This window comes from Myodes glareolus, chromosome 23 (assembly GCF_982192425.1).
Source record: "Myodes glareolus chromosome 23, mMyoGla1.1, whole genome shotgun sequence".
Lineage (NCBI taxonomy): Eukaryota > Metazoa > Chordata > Mammalia > Rodentia > Cricetidae > Myodes > Myodes glareolus.
In genome coordinates this window covers 3,470,399-3,493,626 of record NC_142048.1, presented here as the reverse complement: position 1 = coordinate 3,493,626, position 23,228 = coordinate 3,470,399, and the positions used below count along the sequence as shown (strand labels likewise).

Sequence of the window (23,228 nt, the reverse complement as noted above, 5' to 3'; positions counted from 1 at the left end):
CCGTGAGTGCTGCTTCTGGGCTGGACAGGTGTGGCCACAGGACTGTGGGTGGAGGTTCTGCAGCTAGTGTGGAAACCTCAAAGTGGAACCCATGCGTGGGGCCCCATTCTGTCCTCGTGTCCATGTAATCTTGCATTTCCACAGTCTCAGCTGGGATGTATGGAAAGATGGCTCACCCAACCCAGTGTTCATATGCCAGTTGTAGATGTGGTTAGGTCCTTCCCTCTGTTGGGCACACCTGGGATCATCAGCCCTCTCCAGCTGCAGTGCACACCCTAGTTATGCAGCCCTGAGGCTAGCTGGCCCGCCTTTACTTTAGAATATCACTGTTGCTGGGCGTTCTTATGGTCTCAATTCATTGATTAAATTGGCTATTTTAATCGTGGCATTTGAAGGGTTCTATGGGTTTGAGCCTGGTTGCCAACAGCCTGCAGACCCCATATATGCATCAGACATCACTGATGCTGTTTTGTGAAGACTCGGCCCCAGGGTCTTTGTACACAGTTCACACACAGTAGGATCTGGGTTTTTTGTGTGTATTGTGTTGTATGCTTGGTACTTCATGAGCTCAGAGATGGACACTGAACTTTAGTTACAGATGTGTGAGTGCTGGCTTTCAGTCCAGTCCTGTAAAAGCAGCTTCAGCGGAGACATCCTTAGGCACATTTCTCCTGTGACCTTATTTGACCTAGGCGTGTTGCGTGGGTCAGAGGATGCACATAGTTCTAGAACTAGTACGTGAGGCAGTCAGGTGTGTGCGCGCATCCGATGGTCCTGGGCCTCCCGGTCGGCAGGGGCGCTGCGCGGCCATTTCCAAGCCGCAGCCAGATTGCACAGTCATGCTCACCGCCACTGCTGAGGTGCCGCCTGCTGCCGACGCCCCCGGACCTGTGGAGCCGCAGTGGGCCTGGGTGAGCCTAGGCGTGGGCAGGACGGTCGGGGGAGCGGCGGGGTGGGCTCGGAGATCCGTCCTCATAGTCCTACGGCTTTGTAGAGAGACGCCCCGATCGCCACGTTGGTATGGAGGATCCAGCAACTGCAGAATGAACGCGCGCAAGCCTTCCGCCGCCTAGACCAGTGAGCCGGCAGGCTGGAGGGCCGGGGCCTGAGGGAGTTCGCCAGAGCTGGGCTGGGGGGACTGTGATGACCGGGACCGAGTTGGTTATTTAGTTTGGGTGGGAGGACTGGGTTGTGGACGTGGTTGTAGGACTTGGGGAGTACTCAGAGGTGCGATCTAGGCCAGGCGGGGGCAGAGCCATCGGTGGATGGCTCTGAAATGTCGGAAGGAACGAGTCCACCAGGAGGGCTGGGGGTGTGGCCGGGACAAGCGAGGCGGAGCAGAACATGACTGTGGGCGTGGCCTGGGAGAAGCGGGGTGTGGCTCGGAGGGGGCGTAACCCGCAACCAGAGCCCCTCTCTTCCCGGAGTGCAAAAAATGAGCCAGCTCTCGACTCTCTCCAGTCTGTGGGGTTCTGGTTTTGCTCCTTCGAGTTGGGTGGATCTCCCAGGTGGCTGGGACAAGGAGAGTGTTCTGTGAGTCGGGGGCGTGGGTTCAGTATCCTCCCCACCCGCCACAGAGCTCACCGCCAGTACATGCTCAGCGACCAGCACCACGACTTTCCGCTTTATCGGAATGTCGTGCACGAGGTGACCCAGGTCTTCGCCGCCGCCTCCCGGGAAGTACTTGCGGTGGAAGCAGAACTAGCGGGACCTCGCGCGCAGCCAGTGCTTGCTCGCCACGTGCGCAACCTGCAGGAGCTGGAACAGACGCGCCTGGCCACGGTAAGACAACCACCTTTCTCTCCTTCAGGGCCGGGAATGGGCCACAACCCGTTCCTGGCCACCCCAACCACTACCTCTACACATGCTACATACCTCACTGCATTTGGTCCCTCTCCCGCTATTGCCTGTCTGCCTACAGTTCCCTCACAGATTCTGCTTAATTATTCCAGTCCCTTTTGGCTGGAGAGATGGCTCAGAGGTTAAGAACACTGGCTGCTCTTCCTGAGTTCAATTCCCCGTATCCACATGGTGGCTCACAACCATCTGTAATGAGATCTAATGTCCTCTTCTGGCCTGCAGGGATTCATGCAGGCAGAACATTCTATACATAATAAGTTAAAAAAAAATTCCAGGTCATCTGGAAAGCTCTCAAGAACCCAGTGGCTCCAATGTCCTGCCCTCTGTGTCTGTCTGTTTCTCTCCACCTCTGGGTTATCACTGTTTGGACCCACAAGCTACATCCTCCAAAAATACACTCAGACACACAACTTCCTAGTTCCTTGACCAGATCCCAAGGCTACACCTACCATGACTTTACAACCAATCCTAGTGGGGAAGGTCTGAAATTCATAGTACAGAACCCCAAACTCTGCTCTGAGTCCCACCTACCATACCTGCCATCCATCCCTGGCTTTTCCAAGATATGTTCATATTCTATATTACCCTTCCACAGGAGAGCCCTAGAAGCAACCCACAGCCCCCCACTCCACTGTCCCAGGCTTCACTCATCTGCCTTTTGTCTTGATCAATGTGGCTTTTGCCTTGTGACTCCCATTTTCTCCTCCAGGTGGCGCTGTTGCAGGTGATGGGGACACCAGGAGTGTCAGAACAGGAGGATCCTGAAAAGTTGCGCCAGCTGAAAATAAAGTGAGCCTTGTGGGCCTCTTATCCTAACCCTTAGATTAGCACCACACGACCGTGGTTACCCCAGTGCAGACCCCAGTCGCAGAGGGCACTCTGATGGCACTCTTGATTTGCACACTGGTGTCCTAGACGCATGCTTCACCGAACGTGCATCATCATGTCTGCAGTTTCTGCCGCTTTCGGGAGTTTGAACATGGCCTCAGTCACGCTTGCTCCCCTGTGAGCCCCTGCAGTTCTATCCCAGGTCTACAAGCACAAGCAGGCATGCACACACATCCCAATCTCCTGGTGGCAAGCGCCCCCTCCCCCATCAGCCTTTCCCATGAGCCCACTGTAACCTACCAAGCCAATCCGCCTCCTAGGCATGCTCCCAGGCCGGGCTTGAGGTTTGGCGGCAGGCAGGAGGGCTCGGGGCTTGCCATAGTCCCCCTCCCCACTAGCTGTGCGGCTTGGCTAATTCACCCCATCTGGGTTTTATTTATAGTTTCCATCCGCTCTTGTAGGGTAATTAAAACCATGGAGGCGATCAGCGAGGTTCTGCAGGAACTCAGGTTTGATGCCGAATCTGCAGAGTGAGGGCGGCTCCCAAGGGACCAGAGGAAGATGGGAAAAGAGGCCCGTGGCGTCTAGCACAGCCCTGACCGCCAGCTGGCTGAGGTCGAGCCCGCCGGGCTGCCCTCCAATGTGCCTCACAAAATAAAAGAACCTCTCCCTCTACAGCTTTCCCATCAGCTCTGTATATGAGGTGTGGGGTCCAGCGATTTCGGGGCGGGGGGGCGTTCCCCAGGGGAACAGAGAGAGCAGGTGGAAGACTTGCATACCCCCCAAGGAATTTAGGACAGGTATTCTGTATCCTGGAAAACAGCACTGGTTTGGAGGTGGAGGGTGTCCCAATCTCCCAGAAAACACTAGCCTCAAACACACCATCAGAGGACCTGAACAAGTCATTTATTTAAAGAGACTCTTGGAGGACCACATGGGTACAGCCAAGGTTGACCATCATGCAGACCAAATCTGTGGCTGTGGGAGTTAACTGCGCCTACCCCAGCCCCTGGTGGTGTTTCTCCGGTTCCCCCAAAGTGACAGTATACAGAGACTCTCGTTGAGGCGAGGCCCCCCCCCCCCCCCCGTCTGCATGTGGCGGGAGCATGGCCTGTCCTTAGAGTTTATCCGGCAGGACCTGAGAGCAGAAAAGAGGCCACACTAAGTCTGGATCACTCTGCACGTTGGGGATCATGCAGTGAAGCACTTGGCCAGACGCTAGCACGCTGTAGGTGCTCATTCATGCTAAGTGACTGATAAGAAAGCTTCCATTTGAGCAGCCTGAGGGTCGGAAGGCCTCTTCTAGACTGCCCCAGTCCACACCCACCAGGACCTCCTTACCTCTCGCCGCGCCCCGTCTGCCCGAGGGCAGGATCCCCTCGTCCTGTGCTTCGAAATAAGAATGCAGTGTCATGGAGGCTGCATACTCCTCCTCAACTCCCGCACCCCCCACTCGAGCCTCCCCCACTTTCCTACCTGGTTTCGAGTTTTGTGTGACTTTTGCATCCAAGCACGCCACTGGTCGTACAGGCGGAAGCTGAGGTTCGAGCAGTACGCGTGCTTCTTGAGCCAACCGAGGAACTGCTTGAGCTCGCGCCGCACCGGGCCCGAGCTGGGCTCGCCGCCCCGCGGCTCGCACACCCCGCCGCCCGGGCCCGGGCGCTCTAAAGAGAGTGAAGCGGCAGTGTCGGGACGCGGCCGGCAGGGGACGCACGCGGAAGGAACCGCGACCTCCCAGACCTGACCGCAGCGGCGGGAAAGTTGGGAAGGGCGTCATCCAGAGGGATGGCGCTGCCACAGCGATGCAAACGGACAAGGAGGATCAAGTTAGTGGGAAGCAAAACCGGGTATTCGGTCGGAAAGGAAAAAAAAAAAAAAAAAAACGGAAACTTGGTGGGGTAGACCAGAACAGAAGAAGGCAAAGGTCCTGGGCTGTCCACAGTCACTGGGGGATAGAGCCCCCAAGTGTCACGCCAGCACTTGGTAGGCTGAAGCACGATTGCTGCGAGGTCAAACCCAGCTTGGGTTACCTGTGACTACTGAGAGACAGACAGACAGAGAGACGGGGGTGGGGGCTGGCGGGATGGCTCAGTTGGTGATTGCGTTGCCACCAGCTTTGGTCTCACATGGTGGGAAGAGCCTACTCATAGAAGTTCCCTGATCTTCACATGTGTGCTGTGGCACGCAGGCTCACGAAGGCACACACATCGTACAAAAACAAGTAATTTTAAAGATTGTTTAATCATACGAAAATAAAAAAATAAAAAGGCTTTGGGGAAAGTGGGTAACAGAGATTAAGGGAGACAGGCAGTAAGCACAGCCCAAGGGGCAGGTCCCCAAGATAAACCTGAGAAAATGATCGGTACGACACGGAGTGGGCTGGGAGGGCCAGGTGGAGGAGGCCGGCCCCTGGGTCCAACCCCCAGGCACAGCCATCCCCCCAACAGGCCAGCGGATAAGGACATCGATTTCACGTCATAAATAAAACTGGGGACTCGCTGACAGGCCCTGGCACGGCCTCGGCCCCCACAGCCCCTGCCTGCCTCCCCCCTCCCCGCGCACCCTACCCCCAGCCTCCTCAGTCTCCCAAGCGGACGCAGCCGCCTCCTGGCTCCCGTGCAAGATTCGCAGGTGCTGGGCACGAGCAAGGGCCAAAGCTCCAAAGCTCCAGCCCCTCCCGACTCCGTTCACTCCCGCCCAGCCCAGAACCTGGAGAGGCCCGGATGGGGGCTGGAGAGCTTGCTGAAGCTGGTTCTGACCCTCTTCCTCTAGGACTTTCTCCAGGACTCAGTTTCCCCATATCACCGTCATCAAACTGGGTATGTCTAAGTGAGTTCAGATTTTCAGTGTCGTTTTGTGAAAAAAAAAAATCATTCTCTCTCTTGGGGGACCCATAAAAGAGGGTGGGGGATGGGAGCCTCCTCTACTGTCTACAAATACTAACTGGGGAACACTAGCCTTGGACAGATAGGGAGACCAGACTTTTCAGTAAACATGTTTCATAGACAGGAACACATACATGTCCAGGGGCCAGAAAGTCTGCAGGGAGTCATCTCCAGGCCCGCTCACCTTGAAAAGGATTCAGAGTGAGGGCTTATGCCTGGTTTCTGAGCACTCAGGAGGCTGAGGCAAGAAGATTCCAAATATTAAGGCAGACAAGGCTACCTTATAGCAAGGGTAGAAGGGGGTGGCTCAGCAATAGAGACCCCCCCCCATGTAAGAGATACAGGCACGGTGGTCTATCAATGTGGGACCATGCAATAACTGGCTATAATGTTCTATTTTCTATAAAGTTAACTTTTCTAGAGACTCTAGGATATTCAGGTAAGAACAACCTGTTTTCAATTTAGGACACACTTTTGTTTCCCACCTCTCACCAAGTGACAGGCTAAACAGAATCCGGAACCAGAAGTGTGACATGGCTAAGTGTGATGGTGGTTGCCTATCATCCCAGCACACTGTCTGGAAGCAAAGACAGGAAGATCGGGAGTTCGAGGTCATCCTTGGCTACATAGTGAGTTCAAGGCCAGTCTGGGCTACCTGAGACCCTGTCTCAAAAAAGAAAAAAAAGAAAAAAAGGAGACAGGCTGGATTGGGGTTCCCGCGGGGCCAGCCAGCCCTGGAGATGTGCTCACCACTTCGAGGGGTGGAAGCAGCGGTGGGGTGGCTCCACTCACTCCAGATTCCCGCCTTTTTCGACCCGTAGATCCCGAATGGGTTACAACGCACTTGGACAAAGTATACAGTGCCGGGCTTCAGGCCCGCGAGGCGGCAGGAGGTCTGGTTGCTGACGTCATCCACCACCTGCACGGTGAGGGAGGAGTCAGATGCGGGGGGCGGGGTCAGGGGCGGGTCCGGGACGGGACGGGCACCTTCCAGTCGACGCTGTCCTCGACGCGGTAGCGGATCTGGTACTTGGCTTGGAAGAGGAAGTCCTTGAGAGCGGGTGGTGAGACCCAGCGGACGCTCAGCTGGTCCTCCAGGCCCCCAACACGGCTCACGTGCACGTCCGGTGGGGGGTCCGTGGTCACTGGGGGCGGGGCAGGCCTGGTCACTGGAGATGCCTCTTTTGTTTTTGGTTTTAAGAAAAGGTCTCACTGTGTAGTCCTGGCTGTCCTGGAGCTCTCTATGTGGATCAGGCTGGCCTTGAACTTACAGAGATCTTTCTTTCTCTGCCTCCCCAAATGCCAGGATTAGAGGCTTGCAACAGTGGGCCCAGTTCTGAGGACTATGCTTGGTGAGATTTGTCCAGAGATAGATCCTCCCAGTGGTGTGATCCAGGCTGCAGTGGCTCCTGGGACACCAGACATGCCTACACACCCGGGCCTGATAACCACTGCCACTTAACATCCTGGAAACAGCCAACAGCAGTTAATGTGAGCTGATAACACTGTTACTGTCTAAATCCTATCCTCGGGGCACAGAACAGCAACCTGTTCAGCTGGGGCTGGAGTTTAGCGGCAGAGGTCTTACTAAAAAGGAGTGAGCATGGCCCTGCACCTGTGAGCATCGCCCTGCACCTGTGAGTATGGCCCAGCACCTGGGAGCATGGCCCTGCACCTGGGAGCATGGCCCTGCACCTGGGAGCATGGCCCAGCACCTGGGAGCATGGCCCTGCACCTGGGAGCATGGCCCTGCACCTGGGAGCATGGCCCAGCACCTGTGAGCATGGCCCTGCACCTGTGAGGCCAGGCGTTCCACTCGAAGTCACTACCTGCTATAAAATTGCTGTCTGTGTTTTGAGCCAGGGTCTCACTATATAGCCCAGGCTGACCTCAACAACTGTGAGCCTCCTGAACACCAGGATAACATGTGTTATCATATTTCACCCCACCTTATGCCTACTGTTACCCTTCACATTACCAAGAGCCTCAGTGGGGCAGTTCTCCCAGCTACAGGACACAACCGAGGATTAGATGAAACTTCAGGATGCCAAGAAGAGACAGGTGAATGGGGGGGTGTGGGGACAGACAAGTCAGGAATACCCAGGAACCCTACTGGGGGACCATGGAGAGAGTACAGGCTGATCTCTCCCAGTGTCCTTAGTGAGGCACTGAAAGGGTTAAATGGCCCAGGCTGCTCTGGGCTGGAAACACCCTAATTAGATTAGGCCCAATTCTGCTCAGGGATCATCCACTTCCTGCCTCCCACCCTCACCCCCCAGCTCCAGGCCTCGGCTTCCTGGGGCGCCTCCCGACCTGGGCGCCCTCTCCTGGATCCCCCAGGACTCCCTCTTGAACACCTGGACTGCTGAGGGGGAGGGTAATCAGGCCAGGTGCAGAGTTGGGGGATCTTAACTGTCTGGGGTGGGGGCAGGTCTTTGCATTGAATTGTGAAATCCACCGTCCAGCAGCTACCATGGGGGTGAGACCCCTAGATGAATCAAGCTTGGGGGAAGGCCCTTATTGAATCTGTGGCAGAAAACCAGGTGGCACTGGGGGCTCACCCACGTCCAGGACATCCAGTGTGAGCACATCAGATCGAGCTGAGCCCAGACGATTGGTGGCTTCCACCCAGATCTCATAGGGGGTGAAGAGGGCCAGGTCTTTCGGAATATGGCAGGAGTGAGGGCCCACAGTGTGGTATTCCTCACAGGTATTGTCCTGACCATACCACCTGTGGAGACGGGAGGGTCACTTTTTAGTTCTTAGACCTGGTTTCTTCAGCCCCAAGGGTTCAACAGGAACATATTTGATCAGAGAAGGCAAGTATTTGCCTAAAGTCACACAGCTTGCTGGGCTGGGCACCAACCTCAGCTTGTACTTGAGGGAGTAGTTGGTGTGTAGGAACGTCTCCCCGTGTGCGCCCGGGGTCCAGCGGCAAGTGAGGTCTTTCATGTTCCGGGACCAGCAGCTGATGTTGAAAGGCTTCTCGGGGGGAACTGGGAGAAAAGTGACAGCTTTTCAGAAGCAGTTACGTGCACACAGAAGGGTGGGGTCCCAGCTGTCCCCAGACCTCCCGGGCCTGGCCCGATATTTTCAACCCAGCCCCTTGGCCCCCTCCCCACAACAGAAGACCCATGCGCTACTCCCAAGACCTGGGTGTCCTGGGTTCCCACTTACGGCCAACATAGAGGCAGGAGCCAGCCAGAATGCTACCGTCCCGAGCGTGACACACCAGGTTGTCCCCTGACTGTTGCCTGGACCCGTTGAGGTTGGCCAGGGCCAGGGCCAGGGTGGAGGTGTTGAGGAGGTGGGACAGCTCCGAGGGCAGGCGGCGCCCATTAAGGGTCCAGTAGAGACCCTCAGCACTGGCCCCAGGTGTATCTCCGTGTATAGAACAGGTAGCTTGCAGGGAGGAGCCGATGAGAAGAGTGGGGTCCTGGGGGCTGATTACAGCTGTGTCTAGGGTCAAAGAGATGCATGGGATCATCCAGTATCAGGCATGGGATGGACCAACCCCAAGTCCCTCATCCAGGGATCAGGAATTCTTGAGGAGGTGCTAATAGTTACCCATTTTACAGATAAACAGAAGAAACGAGGCCTAAATGCCCTTTGCAGCCAAGGCAATGAAGTCAAGGCCAAATCTGGCCAGCTCTGAGATGCCACAGCCCCAGCACCTTCCCAGTCCCAGCCAAGAGAGGTGCCAATCGCCCATTACTGCAGCTCTTAGAGGTGAAGGCAGGAGAATCAGAAGTTCAAGATAGCTCTTGGGTTCAGTGAGTTTGTGCCCACTAGAGCGTCAGAAGACCCTATCTCAAAAAATCAATCTACCAATCAATCAGGGGTCAGTGAAAAGGCACAGTGGGTAAAGGTGATTGCTGCTAAGCCTGAGGACCCGAGTTTGAACCTAGAGCTTATATTGTAGAGGGAAGAGAACCATCCCACAAGCTGTCCTCGGGTCTTCACATGCTGTAACATATACACATTTGGGGATTTTTCGGGGGTAGGAGGAGAACAGGATTTCACTGTTCATCGTAGGCTGGTCTGAAACTATAACTATGTAGAACAGGCTTGTTTTGAACTCACAGACATCTGTCCGCCTCTGCATCCCGAGTGTTAGGGTTAAAAGTGAGTACTTTTGCAGGTCAGCAGTGGCCCGCACCTTTAATCCCAGCACTCAGGAGACAGAGACAGGCAGATCTCTGAGCTCAAGGCCAGCCTGGTCTACAGAGAGTTCCAGGACAGACAGAGAAACCCTGTCTTGAAGAACAAAAAACAAACATGAACTTCCATGCCAAGATGTCAAAATAAATAAATTGAAAAAAGTTAGTCATAAATGCCTACTCAGATCTAAGTCTTTTCTATTAATCTATGACAACTCCGTGTGTGTGTGCACAGTAGCACTGTGGCTCCCACCGTGCAGGCGTGCAGGCACTCCCGTCAGGCAAACGCCTTTCCCTCTGAGCCCTCTCACCAGCCCACAAGATTCTTTTCTCTCTCTCTCTCTCTCTTTTTTTTTTTTTTTTGGAGACAAGGCCTTACTGTGCACACTAGGCTACATTGAAACTTTCCACCCTCCTCATCGTCCTGCCTCAGCCTCCAGAATTCTGGGATCACATGAACACCCAAGTATGGCCTGTTCCTTCCTCCCCGCTCATTTCTAACCCTCACATATGTGGCACTGGAAAGCGGGCATGTCTAAACAGGAAAGCCCTAGTCTGGCAAGTGTCAGGGGAACCATAAATCTGCAGCTAGTGCACGCGACCTATGCTACACTGCAGAGTGAGACCTTGTCTCAGTGGAGGGGTAGAGGTGAGTAGCACTGGGCAACCCTTGAAGGGCAAGCTCTGTGCCTGGCTCAGGTCCCAGCACACACGCTGAAGCTGTGTGCAAACCCGGTCCTGTGTTCTGGGCCCCGAGAGAAGGGACCACCACAGAAGCCCACATGTGAGGTCTCCACCACGCTGCCAGTCACTGCACTGGAGCTGGCCCACCCCCACTCCCCAAACCTTCCCAACTCTCCACTTTCCAGTCTTCCTAATCCAGAAGGTAGAGACTCTCTCCCCAGGGCCACTGTGATGCCACTTAGGAAGTGACCTCAACCATGTTGTGACAAACCCTGAGACACCCCCCACACACACCAGCCTGCCTGCCCTCCCTTGGGAAGGCCCATAGCTGGCCTACTTATAGGCAAAACCTCAGGGAACATATACCAAGCCCCTCTGACTCAGTTTCCCCACCTGCCAGTGGCCATCCTGATACCAGCCACACAGAATGGTTGGATGCCTGTGGGAGGTTTCACAGCGAGCCTCGAGGCTGGTAAGCCAGGCTGTCCTATGGTTCAAACGTTCCCAATTTGTCTGGAAACCTAACTTCATTTGCTTCTGATACCTCTCCTTCACCCAGGATGGGCAGCCTCAAGCTTCATTCATTCATCCAGAGCCTGCAGTATGCCAAGAACTGAGGTCGCCTTGGGAATAAAGATATAACAAAACGCTTTCTTTGCTGGGTGTGGTGCCTGCACCTTTCGTCCCAGCAGAGGCAAGCAATCTCTGAGTTTGAGGCCAGCCTGGTCTATAGAGTGAGTTCTGGGACAGCCAGGGGTATCTATACAGAGAAACCCTGTCTTGAAAAACTCAAAAATTAATATTAATAAAATTACAGAAATAGAAAATAGAGAGGGGAGGAAGGAGAAAAAGGAGGTGAAGGAGGAAGAGGAGAAAATCTAAGAGTGAGTTGGGGCTGTAGCCTTGTGTGCTTGAGGCCCTGGGACCAGAGAGATCCAGAGGCAAATGTGGGTGAGTCAGCAGCCATAAGGAGGTCTGCGTGTGCAAAGGCCCTGGGGCAGAAGTGAAGGACAAGGTCAGGAAAGGTTGCAAGACTGACTCCTGTGTAGGAGGTGGGTGGGATCAGAGGGGATGAGACTTGTGTTTTTGAAAAGGATTCCCCAAGTTGCTGGGAGAACGGGGTTGCACTGACACCATCACCCCTAGTCCAACCCCAGGCTCCTGCGAAGGAAAACTGAAGTCCTTCGTGCCACAGATGGGTGAGGTGACACCAACGTGGTTTTGTTCCCCACCCCACCCCCCACTCCCACCCCACCACCCCCGCTCTGCAGGACTCTCCCGGGCAAACTTGGCCTTGGGAGGAGGCGGTTCTTGCTGGATCCTGTGAGCGCAGTTGCATTTGGGGCTTGGCCCAGTGCTCGGCGGAGGTCTCTGGGTCCGTGCGAAGGAGCCAGCAGGCCAGAGTGGAGGAGGCGTAGGCCAGGGGGCCGCCCCGGAGGTCCCAAGCAGCCAACCGCCCCCTAATTTAGAATTCCTTCGGTATGAACTGGGGCGTGCCAGCGTCTTTACCCCGGCCCACCCACCGCTTCCTGCCTGGGCACCCCCCTCAGCAGGATGGGAAGCACTGCTCCGACCCGGGACCCCACGGTCTGCACTCCTGGGCAATGCTCACACCCCTTTGTTCCTCCTTGACCTTTGTCTGGCCAGAAAGGGGACTCTCTGGGGGGTCCTGGCGGGGTACTGCCCTTTTACCACGCCCGCCTGGCCTGGATTCGCCGGCAGCTGCTGCTGCCCTTCGGGCTGGGTGGCTGGGGGAGGTAGTGAGCAAGGCTACACCAGCCTGGACAGGACAACCCAAGCTTTCTTCTTGGAGCAACTGGGTGTAGCCCCGCAGCAGTGCTCAGGACACCTGGCGCCCCCTTCCCGGATCCCGCCATAAAACAGGGAGAAGGTTCTCCGGGCTGGGTACAGGCCTGGCACCCTGAACACCAGGGCAATAGGACTCCAGCTTCCTTCTTGGCTTCCACTGGGGACTGGGGCATACACATGCCCACCTTGGCAGAGGAGCAGCTGACAACAGCCCCCTAACCCTGGAGAGGGAGACCCCCCTCTTCCTTCCTTTCCTCTTCTGCTCCTTCCCCTCACAAAGCTGGGGCCTAAACAAGCTTCTTTTCCCCTTTCCCAATGCGAAGTTGCTGCCGTTATTAAAAAGAACACCATGTGTTTTAAAAGGGAAAAGTGTGAGATTCCCTGAAAGGCCAGCGGGAAGGTGGCCTCCATCCCAGTCAGCCCCCAGGGGTCTCCATCTCCTGGCCCACTGGTACCTGCACATACTTTTACGACCCACCGGGCAGCCGGTCAGGTGCTAAGGCACACGGTAAGTACAAACAGATTGCAGAGGTGTGAGAACCCCTTATTTAATTTCTCTCCCCCTTAAAGGAAAAAACACACGCGCCACCCCCACCCGGCCACCTTCGCCTGTTGCTCTGCTGCCCGGTTGGAAACAAAGCTTAGCGCTACTGGTGGCATTCAAAGACTACTCACGGCCTGGCAGAGATACCAGCTCCTTAGAAAGATCAAGGGTAGTCACTCCGTCACCTGCCAGACGCCTTGGGCAAGCTGGAGTGTGGGTTTGTGTGTGTGTGTGGGGGGGGGGGGGTGTCCACAGCCAAATAGCACAGGCTACAAGCCTCGGAGCAGCAGCGCAACGTGGTGCCCCATTGATGTGGCCTGTGTCCTCGGATGGGGTTCAGAGAGTAAAGTCCTCCAGCGGACTCGGCCAAATGCATGCCCCGGTGTTGACTCCCCTGTGGAATGAATGTGGGACCACGAGTGCGTGCGTGCGTGAGTGTGATTGTGTGTCGAGGATGGAATGCGAGCGCTGCGATGGTGTGCGAATACGCATCTGGGCTGCAGCGCGCATCGGAGGGCAGGGTGACGGGACACAAGCCAGTGGGGCTCTTTTGTGTGTCTTTGGGTGTGTCCCAGAGAGGGTCTGGATGTGGAGACGGTATCCTGGCGGATGTGTGTGCGTTGGGTGATGGGGCCCAAGGCCAGAAGTTCCTCCAGCTGATGGCAGCTGATCCCTTCTGGGTGCCCCTTACACAATAAAGTCTGGGCCCGTGGTGCCCCGACACGCTGGCTCTCGCTCCTCTCACTGAGATTTCAGTCGCTGAAGACTTTCAACCGAGTGCACCCTGAATGAGACTGGCTGTGAGCCCCACCGGTGGAGGGGACTTTAGAAGATCCCAAAGCGTGGGGTCCGCTGCAGGGGGGAGGGGCGGCGCCGGCCCCGCGGAGAGGCACATCCCGGGGGACCCCCCCTCCGGGCCGCACGCCAGGCGGTCAGAGCAGGGGGGCCCCCGATACGGCCCCACCCTCCCCGCGGGGCTCATCACTTCATGGGGGAGGGGACAGCACTCTGTGCCAGCACCCAACCCAACACACCCAAGCGTGCGCCCCCGGCCCGGGAGGCGTCCCTTCCCCTGTGATCCAGGACGTGGACGTGTGCGCCTCAAGGCGTCCCAGCACCCTGAAGAGGATTCCTGGACACTACGATGTCCCTCAAAACGAGCCTGGCCGAACGGCCTTGCAAAGGCGAGTCAGGTAAGAAGGCCTTGGGCACATAACCGGGTATTCTTGGGCCGCTGGGTAGTGGCACCGTGCGCCTCGCAGGTGAGGGCGCCCCGAGGGCCGCCTTCCTTTGTTCCCGGGCCGTCCAGGTGGCGCTCGCGCCCCCTCTTTCCTCCCCCGCGGCTGCCCCCCGGGGCGCCCGATCCTGTCTTCCCTGGGGAGGTGAGGAGCAGGGTGCACAGTACTCACGGGCTCCAGATCCGCCCCGAGGCACCCCGAGGACACAGAGCAACAGAGGCGACCACAGCGAGGACAGCGGCCTCGGCTGCCGCCGCGCAGATTGGGCGGCGGGGCCCGGGCGACCGGCGGGCATGGGGGTGGCGCGCAGCGGGGCGGTGACTGCAACGCCGGGATGGGGCGGGGGCGTCTCTGCGGGATGCAGATTGGGGTTCGGGGCTGCCCGCACGTCGCTGGGCGCGGACTGACTGCGAGGCCGGAGCAAGTCTGAGCAGCCGAAATTGACAAGGCGCTAATGCGCCGCTCGCCCCGCCCGGCCCCGCCCCCAGCCCGGCCCCGGGAGGGGGGATGATCGCGGGCCCCCGCACCGGTCTTCCTACCGCCCGCGGGCACCGCGCGCCCCACCCGGCCGGTCTCCGCCCCGCCACCATCCCTGAGCACCTCATTCTTCCGCGCGAAGCCCCCGACTCCTTCCCCACCCGCTCATGGGACCTCCCTCTCCGGCCCCGCCCGTTCCAGGCTTCCCACCGCGTCATCTGGGACCGTGTACCCCTAACTCCGTGTCGGTCCCTAGCTCGCAGCCCTGATGCCTTTCCAGTGTCCCCCAGTCTAGCCCAGACTTCTCCGCGCCGCCCTTTTACTGGGGGCACCCATACGCTCTAGGGTTCGTGTCCCACATACACACCGAGCGGTCCCTGAACCGGTCCCTTTCAGCCCTTCTTCCTTCCGCACAGGCTTTCAAAGCTGCCTCCAATCCCACGCCCTGGGCGCGCGGGTCCCACCGGTCCCCACCCATTCCGTCTCTCTTCCATCGTCGGTGCACAGCCTCGGCCCGGGCAGGAAAAAAAAAAAAAATAGAAGTCAGAAGGCACCAAGTTCTCAGCCTTCCGTCCCACCTCGCCTATCCTCTGCGCGTGCTGGGTTTGGGGGATGTCCGGTAGCGTGCGTAGGGAACCCCTATGCATGGGCACAAGGTATGTGTGTGTCCCTTGGGGAACTAGGACCGAACCCCGCATTCCTAGTTCTCAGAAGGGCATCGGTTCAAAGGGGTTCTCCCTAGACTTCTTCACATCCCCCCACGGAAAAATCCACTCAGCGGCCCGCGGGTGGGGTGCGCCACGAGGTGAGTAATCGTTGTACGGCCGCCGCCCGCCAGCCTCAGGTAAGGCTGGCAGCCTCGAGCGACGCATAGTTGTCTCCGATTGAGCATTGAGCGCCCAGTTCTCTTTGGTTATTTTTGTTGGCCACTGTTTGGGGTTTAGGGACCCCTCCCGGGCCGGCCCAGCCCTGGCATCTCATCTCCTTAATCTCTTCTTCACTCTGTCCGGATGCCCACAAAGGAGAAGGTTCCTGGCCTGCAAGGTTTCTGTGGTGAGATGCCGCTTGAAATGGAGTTCCCGGGAATCTCACCCCACAGATTGGGTAACAGTCCAGCCACCAGCGGTTCCCTTGGAGGCTCAACCCCTTCCTTAAAGGTCCCCTAAGCAGCCTCAAATGGCAAAGGAGGGAAATACAGTCTAAGGAAGCCACTGCCATTTTGCTGGGGGCAAACCAGGTCTTGTATACCTCAGTTTCTTCTTTTGCAAAATGAATAATTTGGGGACAACTATAAAGCTTACATGGTAAGAATCAAGTTCCGGAGGGAATATTCAAAGCAAACAAACCTTAACCCTGACGAGCAGAACAGGATGCAGAAGTGGTCCAATGACCTGTAGGTCCTCTCTGAGAACTGTGGCCAAGTGGCCTATAGGGTTATGTGGGAGGTAGTGGGTCTTGGCCACGTTTCCAGGATCATTGCTGCCCCTCCCCCACAGCGCCGGCCACACTCCAGTTTCCCTGTATAGGTAAGGAGGTCGAACCTTGGCTTCTGGGAGGCTTTTGGAGCAAAGATACTTTTTTCCTGAACGCTCCTCCTCCCCCATTCCCAAGTGGAAAGAGCTAGCTTCCCCATGTACCCAGGTGCTGCAGGCAGCGACCTGGGAGTTGCGTGACTGAGCGCTTTTCCCCCCTTCCCACACGGACAATCCATCAGCAATCCGGTTGGCCCTGATTCCAAAACACACCCCCATTCTGAGATTCTGAGCCCCCTCCCCAATCCTGGTCCAGGCATTTCGTCCTCTCGGAGATGCTGAGAAGGCCTCCTTGGGATGCTTCCACCATCCTGCCTTTGTTTTAATTACAGGCAAAGAGGACTTTGAAAGAAGTGAGAGACAGCTCTGGCCTGCCACCCTGTCCAGCCCACTGGCTGTTTGGGCACGCGCCCAGCTCGTTGCTTTCAGAGGCTTTGGCCCTTTGACTGTGTCTTCGGGAACACTTCTGTTAGCCTTCCATCACAAGTGACATTTTTGAGTCCCCACTTCTCCAGCCCGCACCTTCACTATCTTTTATTGTCCTTGTAGCATAGGCCATCAAAGTGATAGCTCTCCAGTCACTTAAGTTTTGAATAACTGAGTCCAGGGAGGGACAGAAAAGTTAAATACTCAAAAAATCTAGAAGTCATAAAAAGAAGTCCCTCAAAGTAGCCAAAAAGCAAACAAAAAAACAGCTCCAGCAAGTGATGTGACACAGGATTTCAGGGTAGGCCAAACACCACTTTGTTGTGTGACCCAAACTGGCAGACATTCCTCTCTGGTCTTTGACCTCTGCCCTCTAGATGACCTTTATTCTTTGGGCCAAGGGAGTTGACCTTAAGGTGCACCATTCTCTCCCTGTCCTCATGTTCCCATGGAATTAACTCTTTCCTCCCCGGTTCAACCCCTCCTTGCTTAAGAAAGGAGGGTAGTCTTGGTGGACCTTCTGGCAAATATTGACCTAAGTCATTGAAGGTGGCTGGGAATGTAAGAAGGGGTGGGTGGAAGTGTTCTTAGTCCTGAACTCTTCACCCGGTGTCTCCTTAGAGGAGCTAGTGCGTTTGATTCCGGGAGACTCTACCAGCCTTGGATTCCCAGTTGAGATGCACTCAAGGCTTTGTGGTAGAGGGACAGGACCAGTGGAAACCAAAACTTGTCTGAGGAGGGCAGAGCTGTGACCCATGCCCTTCCGTGTGACCTGACCATTCCTCCAGGGTCCCTCCCCCTCCTGTACTGGGTGGTGCTCTGAGTGATGGGTAGCGAAGGTCTGATTACCTGGTTTAGGGCTTGTGAGTGCCTCAGCCTAGGCACTGGGGATGCCACACCCTACAGTGTGTTGCAATGTAAGTACTAGAGATGGATGTGGGGCCACCAAGCCTGGGGTCCTTGTTCCTCTACACCCTCAAACTGGTGTTGGATGGTCAGCTGTTTGGGGGAGCATCGCACCCTCCTCTCATAGTTTTCCCCTTGTCAGCAAGCAGCGGCGCCACCGGGCCTTGCTGGGCTGGACTCGGCTTGGGGGTGGGGGTCAGTAGGGTCGTGCTGAGGGCGGCCAGGGACAAAGGGCGCTTGTCTGAGGCCCGCCCTGACCCGGGTAGCTGCTTCCCGGACGCCGGGAGTACGCTGATTCACGCGGACAGCGCCCCCCGCCTCCGGCCGCGCCGCCCCGGGGGGTAGGAAGTGGGGGGGGGACGCGGGGCGGCGGCGAGTCAACTTTCCCTCTTAAGCCCCGAAGGAATGTCGGCGGATTTCCTGAAATCCGACCCCGGCAGCCCGCCGGCCGCCCGCCCCTCACCTGGACCAGCTCCCCCGGGAACGCCAGGAGGGGCGCCCGGGCTCACCTGGGGGGCCGAGGTCAAGTCCTCTTCCGCTTCCCCCCAACAGCCTTAAACAGCGGAAAAGCGGGGGAGGAAGGAACCAACAAATTCTACTTTCAGCCCTGAGGCGCTCCAGACTGCGACCCAACCCCTCATGCCTCAGTTTCTCATTTTGCAAAAAAATGTACGGGATTTTCTTTTGCGTAAGTCTCCACGATCCCCGCCCCCAACAAGGTCTCGTGTAACCTAAACTGGCCTCAAGCTTTTGACCATCCTCCTGCCTCAACCTTTCTTGTGATTGTCAGACCCGGCTTCTCTTAAGCCCCCACCCTCCACACCTTGGCAGGCTCTCCTGTAGCCTGTCGTGGAGACCCCTCCCCGGTGCCATTCCAAGTTCCAGTGACCTAATTTGGAAGGGGAACAGCCCTACCCTATAGGGTTTTTGCAAAGAAATAGTTGTGGCAAGAAAATCTTTGTTGAAAGGGGTGTTTGTTTGAAATGAATGAAGGACCATAATTGCGGAAGGGTTAAGAGCCCGCGACTCTACAAATGACAAGTGTGAACTTGAATTCAGGCTCTGCCCAGGCATTCGGATGCCAGGTTTCCCACCTGTAAATTGGGGAAACAGGCTTTGTGTTTGGTTTATTGAGCCAGGGTCTCTCTGTGGGCCAGGCTTAGAATTCACTTCGTAACCCAGGTTGGCCTTGACCTCGCGGCGATCCTCCTGCCTCAGCCTCAGCGCGTGCTGGGATGATGGACATGTGCCAAGGCTTACGACTTGGGGAGCCAGTTGGGGTCCCAGCGCGCTGGGACTGCCCGGGGTGCGCTGATGGGAGGGAGGCCCAGCCTGGGAGGGGCGGGGGAGGGGCCGCGCCGGGATCCAGATGTTCAGGTCCGCCAGGCACAGCCGCGCCTGATTAAGCCACGTGGGGGCCGGCCGGGGCCGCCGAGATGAAAGCGAGCGGCCGGCGGGGAACCGGGCGCGCCAGTCCCTCCTCCCGGCCGGAACCTGCGGCTCCCTGTGACCCGACGACCCTGCGAGCGGCCTCCTCGTCTGCTGGGGCGGAGCGACGCGCCTGGAGGGCCGCTGGCACCTGTGCTGAGCAGGCCAGTGTGGCACAGAGCTCCCGCTTGGGCTCCTGAAGAGAGAAAGCTGGGAGACCTTGGAACCCAAGATAGAAGCCACAGTGTTCCTGTTTGCGTCAAGTTTTCCCATCAGATTGGAAAAGTGAACGGCCCAGAGGCCTTACTCCCTAGGGTGGTAGGGTTCCCTCGGGTCTGTTTCTGCGCTGGAATGGAGGGAGGCCACCCTAGTATTGCTCCCTGAAGGTATCTCCCAAAAGCCTTAGTCTGACTGCTTCTAGGATACTATGATTGGTGTTCACCTGGGTTCCGCATCCTCTGATGCTTCAAATCCACTCTGGCTCCAGCCCTGTGATCCTCCTGTCCTCCCCTCTCCTTCTCACTTCCTTTCCCTCCATTCCAAAGTCTTTGTTCTACCCTTCCTCATCCTGGTCTTCACCACCCCTTCCTCCCTCACTATCTTCCTTCCTTCCTTTCCTCCTCTCATCTTCCCTCTCCCCTTCTTCGTCTTTCAGTCCTAAGTCCCCTTCTCATCCTATCTTCTCTTCTTAGGACTCCATCCTTTTCATCTTTCTAGTCCCTTTCCTTCTCTCATCACCTTCTCCTTGCTCTCCCCCACTTTTTTTTTTTTTTAATTCCTTGGTTAAGGATCCTGTTTCCTGCCCTGGTTGTTCTTGGGTGGTCACCCTACTATCTGGCCAGGCTCTCCTTGGTATCCCCTGGTCAGCAGGTCCAAGTCCGTGCAGAGACGCCCGGCCATGAGTATCAAGGTGTCCCCGGCCAGGGTGGGAATTCACCTGCCCGCCCCGCTCGCCGCAGCCCCCCCCCTTCCCAGGCTGCCTCGCTCAGTGACGTCAACACCCAGTCCCGCATCTCGACGCCCGCACTCGAGGCCCGAGCTGCGCACGCACGCTCGGCCATGGCTGCGGTAGCCTTGCCGCTGCTGCTGCTGCTGTTTGTGTCGACAGCCGCCTCAGCGCCAGCGCGGGACCCCTTCGCCCCGCAGCTCGGGGACACGCAGAGATGCCAGCAGCGTTGTCACCAGCGCCACCCTGGACCGCCACCCGTTCAGGTAAAAGACCCCGAAACCCAGTCCCTGGAAACGGGGAGTGGCCTGAGTGGCGGACCTTCGGGTGGGGGGAGGGGATACGCGTTTTGGAATGCTAGTGCTGGAGAGTGGGGTCCCTGGAAAGGGGAGGGGCCTGGATGGGAGAACCTTGGGTGTGGGAGAGGTCCTTGTCAGGAGGAGAGACCTGGGATGGGGGTTCCTTAAGTAGGGAAGGGATGCGGGGGTCTTTGGGTAGGAGCCAGAGAGCCCCTGGAAGTGGTGAAGAGCATAGATAGAGGCTGTTTAGGAGGGGGAGGAGCTGGGGTGCTTCAGTGAGGGTGGCTTGAAGGGGGGAGGGGTGTCTCAGAACTGTCCTTTGGTACAGGAAGGGCTGAATTGACGCCTGGGATGAACGTATTGTATGTGCGTGTGTGCGCAGGCGCACACATGTAGAAGGATATGCCCAAGGATGCTGAGACCTGCTCCTAAGAAGCCTAGAGTTCACCCCCCCTCCCCGCAATGTGCAAGAATTACTGCCCCTGCTCTGTTTTCTCTCCACATTCCTCTCTCTGCCTTTCCCTTAGAGCCAGCTCTGCCCCATCTGTCCCCACAAGCACAAGCTGTCCGCTTCTCTCTGAGAAGCCCTCCCTGCCGGCCTTCACCTGGAGACTTGTGGGGTCCACTCCTCCTTCCATCAGGGCCACCACAGTTCAGTCTAATTAGAAAGCAAGTTTCTGTTTCTCAGAGACTCCCATGATGATCCTGCCTCCCTTCAACCTCACTTCAGACCCTGGATTTTTAGGAGACCCCAGCCTTTTCTGAGGCCCTTTGCCTGAGTCCTTATCTCCCTTCCCAGCCTGAGCCAGAGAGCCCCTCAGTGCCCCCAAATAACAAGGCCGTCCTCATCAGTGCTTGTGAGCGTGGCTGTCGACTTTTCTCCATCTGCCGCTTCGTGGCCAGGAGCTCCAGGACCAACGCCACAGAGGCAGAATGCAAAGCAGGTGAGCCCTCCAGAGTGGGGTGCTCCTGGGGTTGTGGCAGAGGTACCTGGGAAGCAGCCCCAGTGACTCCAGCGTTTGGTCCACAGCCTGCACTGAGGCTTATGTGAAGGCAGCAGAGCAACGGGCCTGCAGTGACGGATGCTGGGGCCAGACCCCTGAACCTGAGACCCGTCTGGAGCTAAAGGTGAACCCCCTAACCTAAAAATCCCCAACTCAAAACAAACACAAGAGTATACATATTCCCTTTAAGGGGCTCAGAGCACGCCCAGCTAACCCACTGGAGGGCAAGATCTCTGTTGAGTATTGAACTTGCTTATCCCAAACCAGTAGTCAGATTCCACTTGTCCTAGTTTCCCAACACGAGTTTGTTGACATTTCTGTCTTGGGGCTTCCCCTTCCCAGAAAACAGCTTTGGAACCACCCAGCGGATCTCTGTCCCTGCTGGAATTATTTTCCACACTCTGCAGTGACCTCATGAGTTCCGCCCAGGGCCTCGTGTCCTCTACCTGGACATACTCCCTTCAGACAGACAACCGGAAGATGGTGGTGTTCCAGGTGAGATGGTTGCAACAGGGTAAACTGTGTCAGTGGCCACCTCATGCTTGTGAAGTCCTAGTGACACCTCACCGTCCGTTCACATAGGTTCCGGGCGGAGCTCTGCCCCTGGGGGTCAGCAGGCAGCGCCTTTACTCACTGAGTCATCTCACCTGCCCTCCCTTTGAGGTTTTATCTGAATAGGGGTTCGCTGTGCTTCCACGGGTTGGATCGCATGACCATCTTAGCCAATCTATAATGTGTCCTTAGCCTAGGCGTCTTCCTATTTCTGGAGGTTAGCAGAGGGCTTAAGGCCCATGGGGCAGTGCTCTCCCGCCTGACACCTAGGAGACCTAGGGCTCCTTAAGCATCTGCACAGGAGTGCTATCTCAATTGAGTTTCTCTGCGACATCTCCTTCCCTGCTCAGACTCAGCCTGTGCTAGAGAGCTTTGCATTCCAAGGGAGCCATCTTCAGCGAGTGGAGGTGACCTGGAAAGGGTCCCACCCCGAGGCCCTGGAGGGACACATGGGTAAGATTGCAACAGTTTGATGACCAGTCTCTTCGGCTCCACTGACTCCCAGGATCCCTTGCACCTCCACTCTAGCCCTACACATCCTCCTGCCCAAGTCCTGGTTTCTGTTTCCCACTCCTAACCAGGTTGGCCTCTTAGCTGAGGCAGGGGTGGGGGGGAGGGCTGAGTGCCCCCACCTTCCAGACCCCTTAGGCCCCTTGGACAAAGTGAGGAGAACTAAGACCCGGGTGAAGACCAGCAAGGCCAAGGTGGAGTCTGAGGACCAACAAGAGAATGACTTCCTCAGCTGCATGTCCCGGTGGGTGCCAGTGGGCTGGGCCGGGCCGGGTGCTGCTGTATGAGGCTCAGACAGCTGAGCGGTACCTGCCCTTGGGACAGGCGCTCGGGGCTGCCTCGGTGGGTATTGTTCTGCTGCTTCTTCCTCTCCGTTCTGGTCTTGCTGTGGCTGAGTTGCTGTACCCTGGTCACCACACCTGGCCAGTACCTCAAACTCCAAGTGAGTAGCTCATGGTGCATAGGGGCTAGGGTGGGACAGGAAGCCTGGGGCTGCCTTTTGGGGATTCCTTCTTGCCCTGGTAAGCAGGACAAGGGTCTTTTTGCCCCATTCCTACAGCCTCTGACAGCGGAGCAGCATAAGGGTCTCCTGTTGGAGTCAGACTGGCCTTTGTATCCGACCCCGCCGCCTGCCTATGAGGACAGCCCCCCGCCCTACAAGTTGAAGCTAGATTTGACCACGCTGTAATCCTTGATCTGTTGCCAAGTGCAGGGGGCCTCTCCACAGTAATGTCTCTCTGCACCCTGAAGTCCAAGGTCAGGGTGGGGAACCAACCTTGGGCCTCATCTATTCCCCAATCCTATTTCCCTCTCTTCCAGCAAACCCTTAAGTCCACTGAGCTAGAGTAACCTGAACGGCTGGGAGGGGGATCTGGCCTTCCCACCCCACTGTCTTACTTCCTCTGGGGCTAGCTTTTGGCTTTTCTCACATGCTCTGGCTATGAATCTGAGCTGTGTTGCCTTTCTTATTCTTCCTCTGTGTCCTCACTTGGGGGCTAAGGTCTCCGGTTCCCCTCTGCTAAGGCTCCTTCCCTTCGTTATCTCTGGTAACCCAGTCCCCAACAAGGGAGCAGTAGAGACTCCCTGCTGGGAGGGGGTGAGGAGTAAACCTTTAAATAAAGTGAATAAAAGGGTGGCTAA

The 23,228-nt window shown here is 56.8% G+C and overlaps 3 protein-coding genes across 6 annotated transcripts; 2 read left to right on the top strand and 1 right to left on the bottom strand.

Moving 5' to 3' along the window:
* The first annotated feature begins 528 nt into the window (after positions 1–528).
* Rex1bd (required for excision 1-B domain containing) lies at positions 529–3,363 on the top strand. 2 transcript variants are annotated; one of them, XM_085680477.2, is made up of 5 exons: positions 529–911; positions 995–1,077; positions 1,578–1,782; positions 2,570–2,649; positions 3,131–3,363. In XM_085680477.2, exons 1-5 carry the CDS (start codon positions 714–716, stop codon positions 3,147–3,149), a joined length of 585 nt encoding a protein of 194 aa, XP_085536603.2. In that variant the 5' UTR covers positions 529–713; the 3' UTR covers positions 3,150–3,363. The 2 variants fall into 2 exon arrangements, with proteins under 2 accessions (XP_085536603.2, XP_048283246.3); XM_048427289.3 differs by having other exon boundaries at positions 568–911; positions 3,150–3,363.
* A 209-nt stretch (positions 3,364–3,572) lies between these two features.
* Crlf1 (cytokine receptor like factor 1) lies at positions 3,573–14,462 on the bottom strand. Of its 3 annotated transcripts, none has more exons than XM_087901133.1 (9): positions 14,180–14,462; positions 8,751–9,032; positions 8,440–8,569; positions 8,135–8,304; positions 6,561–6,718; positions 6,324–6,492; positions 4,165–4,352; positions 4,030–4,077; positions 3,573–3,826 (listed from the first exon to the last, which is right to left on the bottom strand). In XM_087901133.1, exons 1-9 carry the CDS (start codon positions 14,301–14,303, stop codon positions 3,806–3,808), a joined length of 1,290 nt encoding a protein of 429 aa, XP_087757259.1. In that variant the 5' UTR covers positions 14,304–14,462; the 3' UTR covers positions 3,573–3,805. The 3 variants fall into 3 exon arrangements, with proteins under 3 accessions (XP_087757259.1, XP_087757260.1, XP_087757261.1); XM_087901134.1 differs by having other exon boundaries at positions 4,030–4,072; positions 14,180–14,461; XM_087901135.1 differs by lacking the exons at positions 3,573–3,826; positions 4,030–4,077; positions 4,165–4,352 and adding an exon at positions 5,258–5,513 and having other exon boundaries at positions 14,180–14,460.
* Positions 14,463–19,780: 5,318 nt separating this feature from the next.
* On the top strand, positions 19,781–23,228 carry Tmem59l (transmembrane protein 59 like). The gene is made up of 8 exons (XM_048427286.3): positions 19,781–19,989; positions 20,822–20,966; positions 21,053–21,150; positions 21,369–21,521; positions 21,929–22,031; positions 22,218–22,332; positions 22,413–22,530; positions 22,648–23,228. Exons 1-8 carry the CDS (start codon positions 19,837–19,839, stop codon positions 22,774–22,776), a joined length of 1,014 nt encoding a protein of 337 aa, XP_048283243.1. The 5' UTR covers positions 19,781–19,836; the 3' UTR covers positions 22,777–23,228.

Coding starts and splice junctions, on each gene's coding strand:
- Rex1bd (XM_048427289.3), top strand. CDS start 714: ATGCACATAGTTCTAGAACTAGTACGTGAGGCAGTCAGGTGTGTGCGC. Junction 912..994: donor TGGAGCCGCAGTGGGCCTGG/GTGAGCCTAGGC, acceptor ACGGCTTTGTAG/AGAGACGCCCCGATCGCCAC. Junction 1,078..1,577: donor GCCTTCCGCCGCCTAGACCA/GTGAGCCGGCAG, acceptor CACCCGCCACAG/AGCTCACCGCCAGTACATGC.
- Crlf1 (XM_087901133.1), bottom strand. CDS start 14,303: ATGCCCGCCGGTCGCCCGGGCCCCGCCGCCCAATCTGCGCGGCGGCAG. Junction 8,305..8,439: donor TCCCTCAAGTACAAGCTGAG/GTTGGTGCCCAG, acceptor CCGTCTCCACAG/GTGGTATGGTCAGGACAATA. Junction 4,353..6,323: donor TGCTTCCACCCCTCGAAGTG/GTGAGCACATCT, acceptor CACTCTCTTTAG/AGCGCCCGGGCCCGGGCGGC.
- Tmem59l (XM_048427286.3), top strand. CDS start 19,837: ATGGCTGCGGTAGCCTTGCCGCTGCTGCTGCTGCTGTTTGTGTCGACA. Junction 22,032..22,217: donor GGCCCTGGAGGGACACATGG/GTAAGATTGCAA, acceptor CCCACCTTCCAG/ACCCCTTAGGCCCCTTGGAC. Junction 22,531..22,647: donor GCCAGTACCTCAAACTCCAA/GTGAGTAGCTCA, acceptor CCATTCCTACAG/CCTCTGACAGCGGAGCAGCA.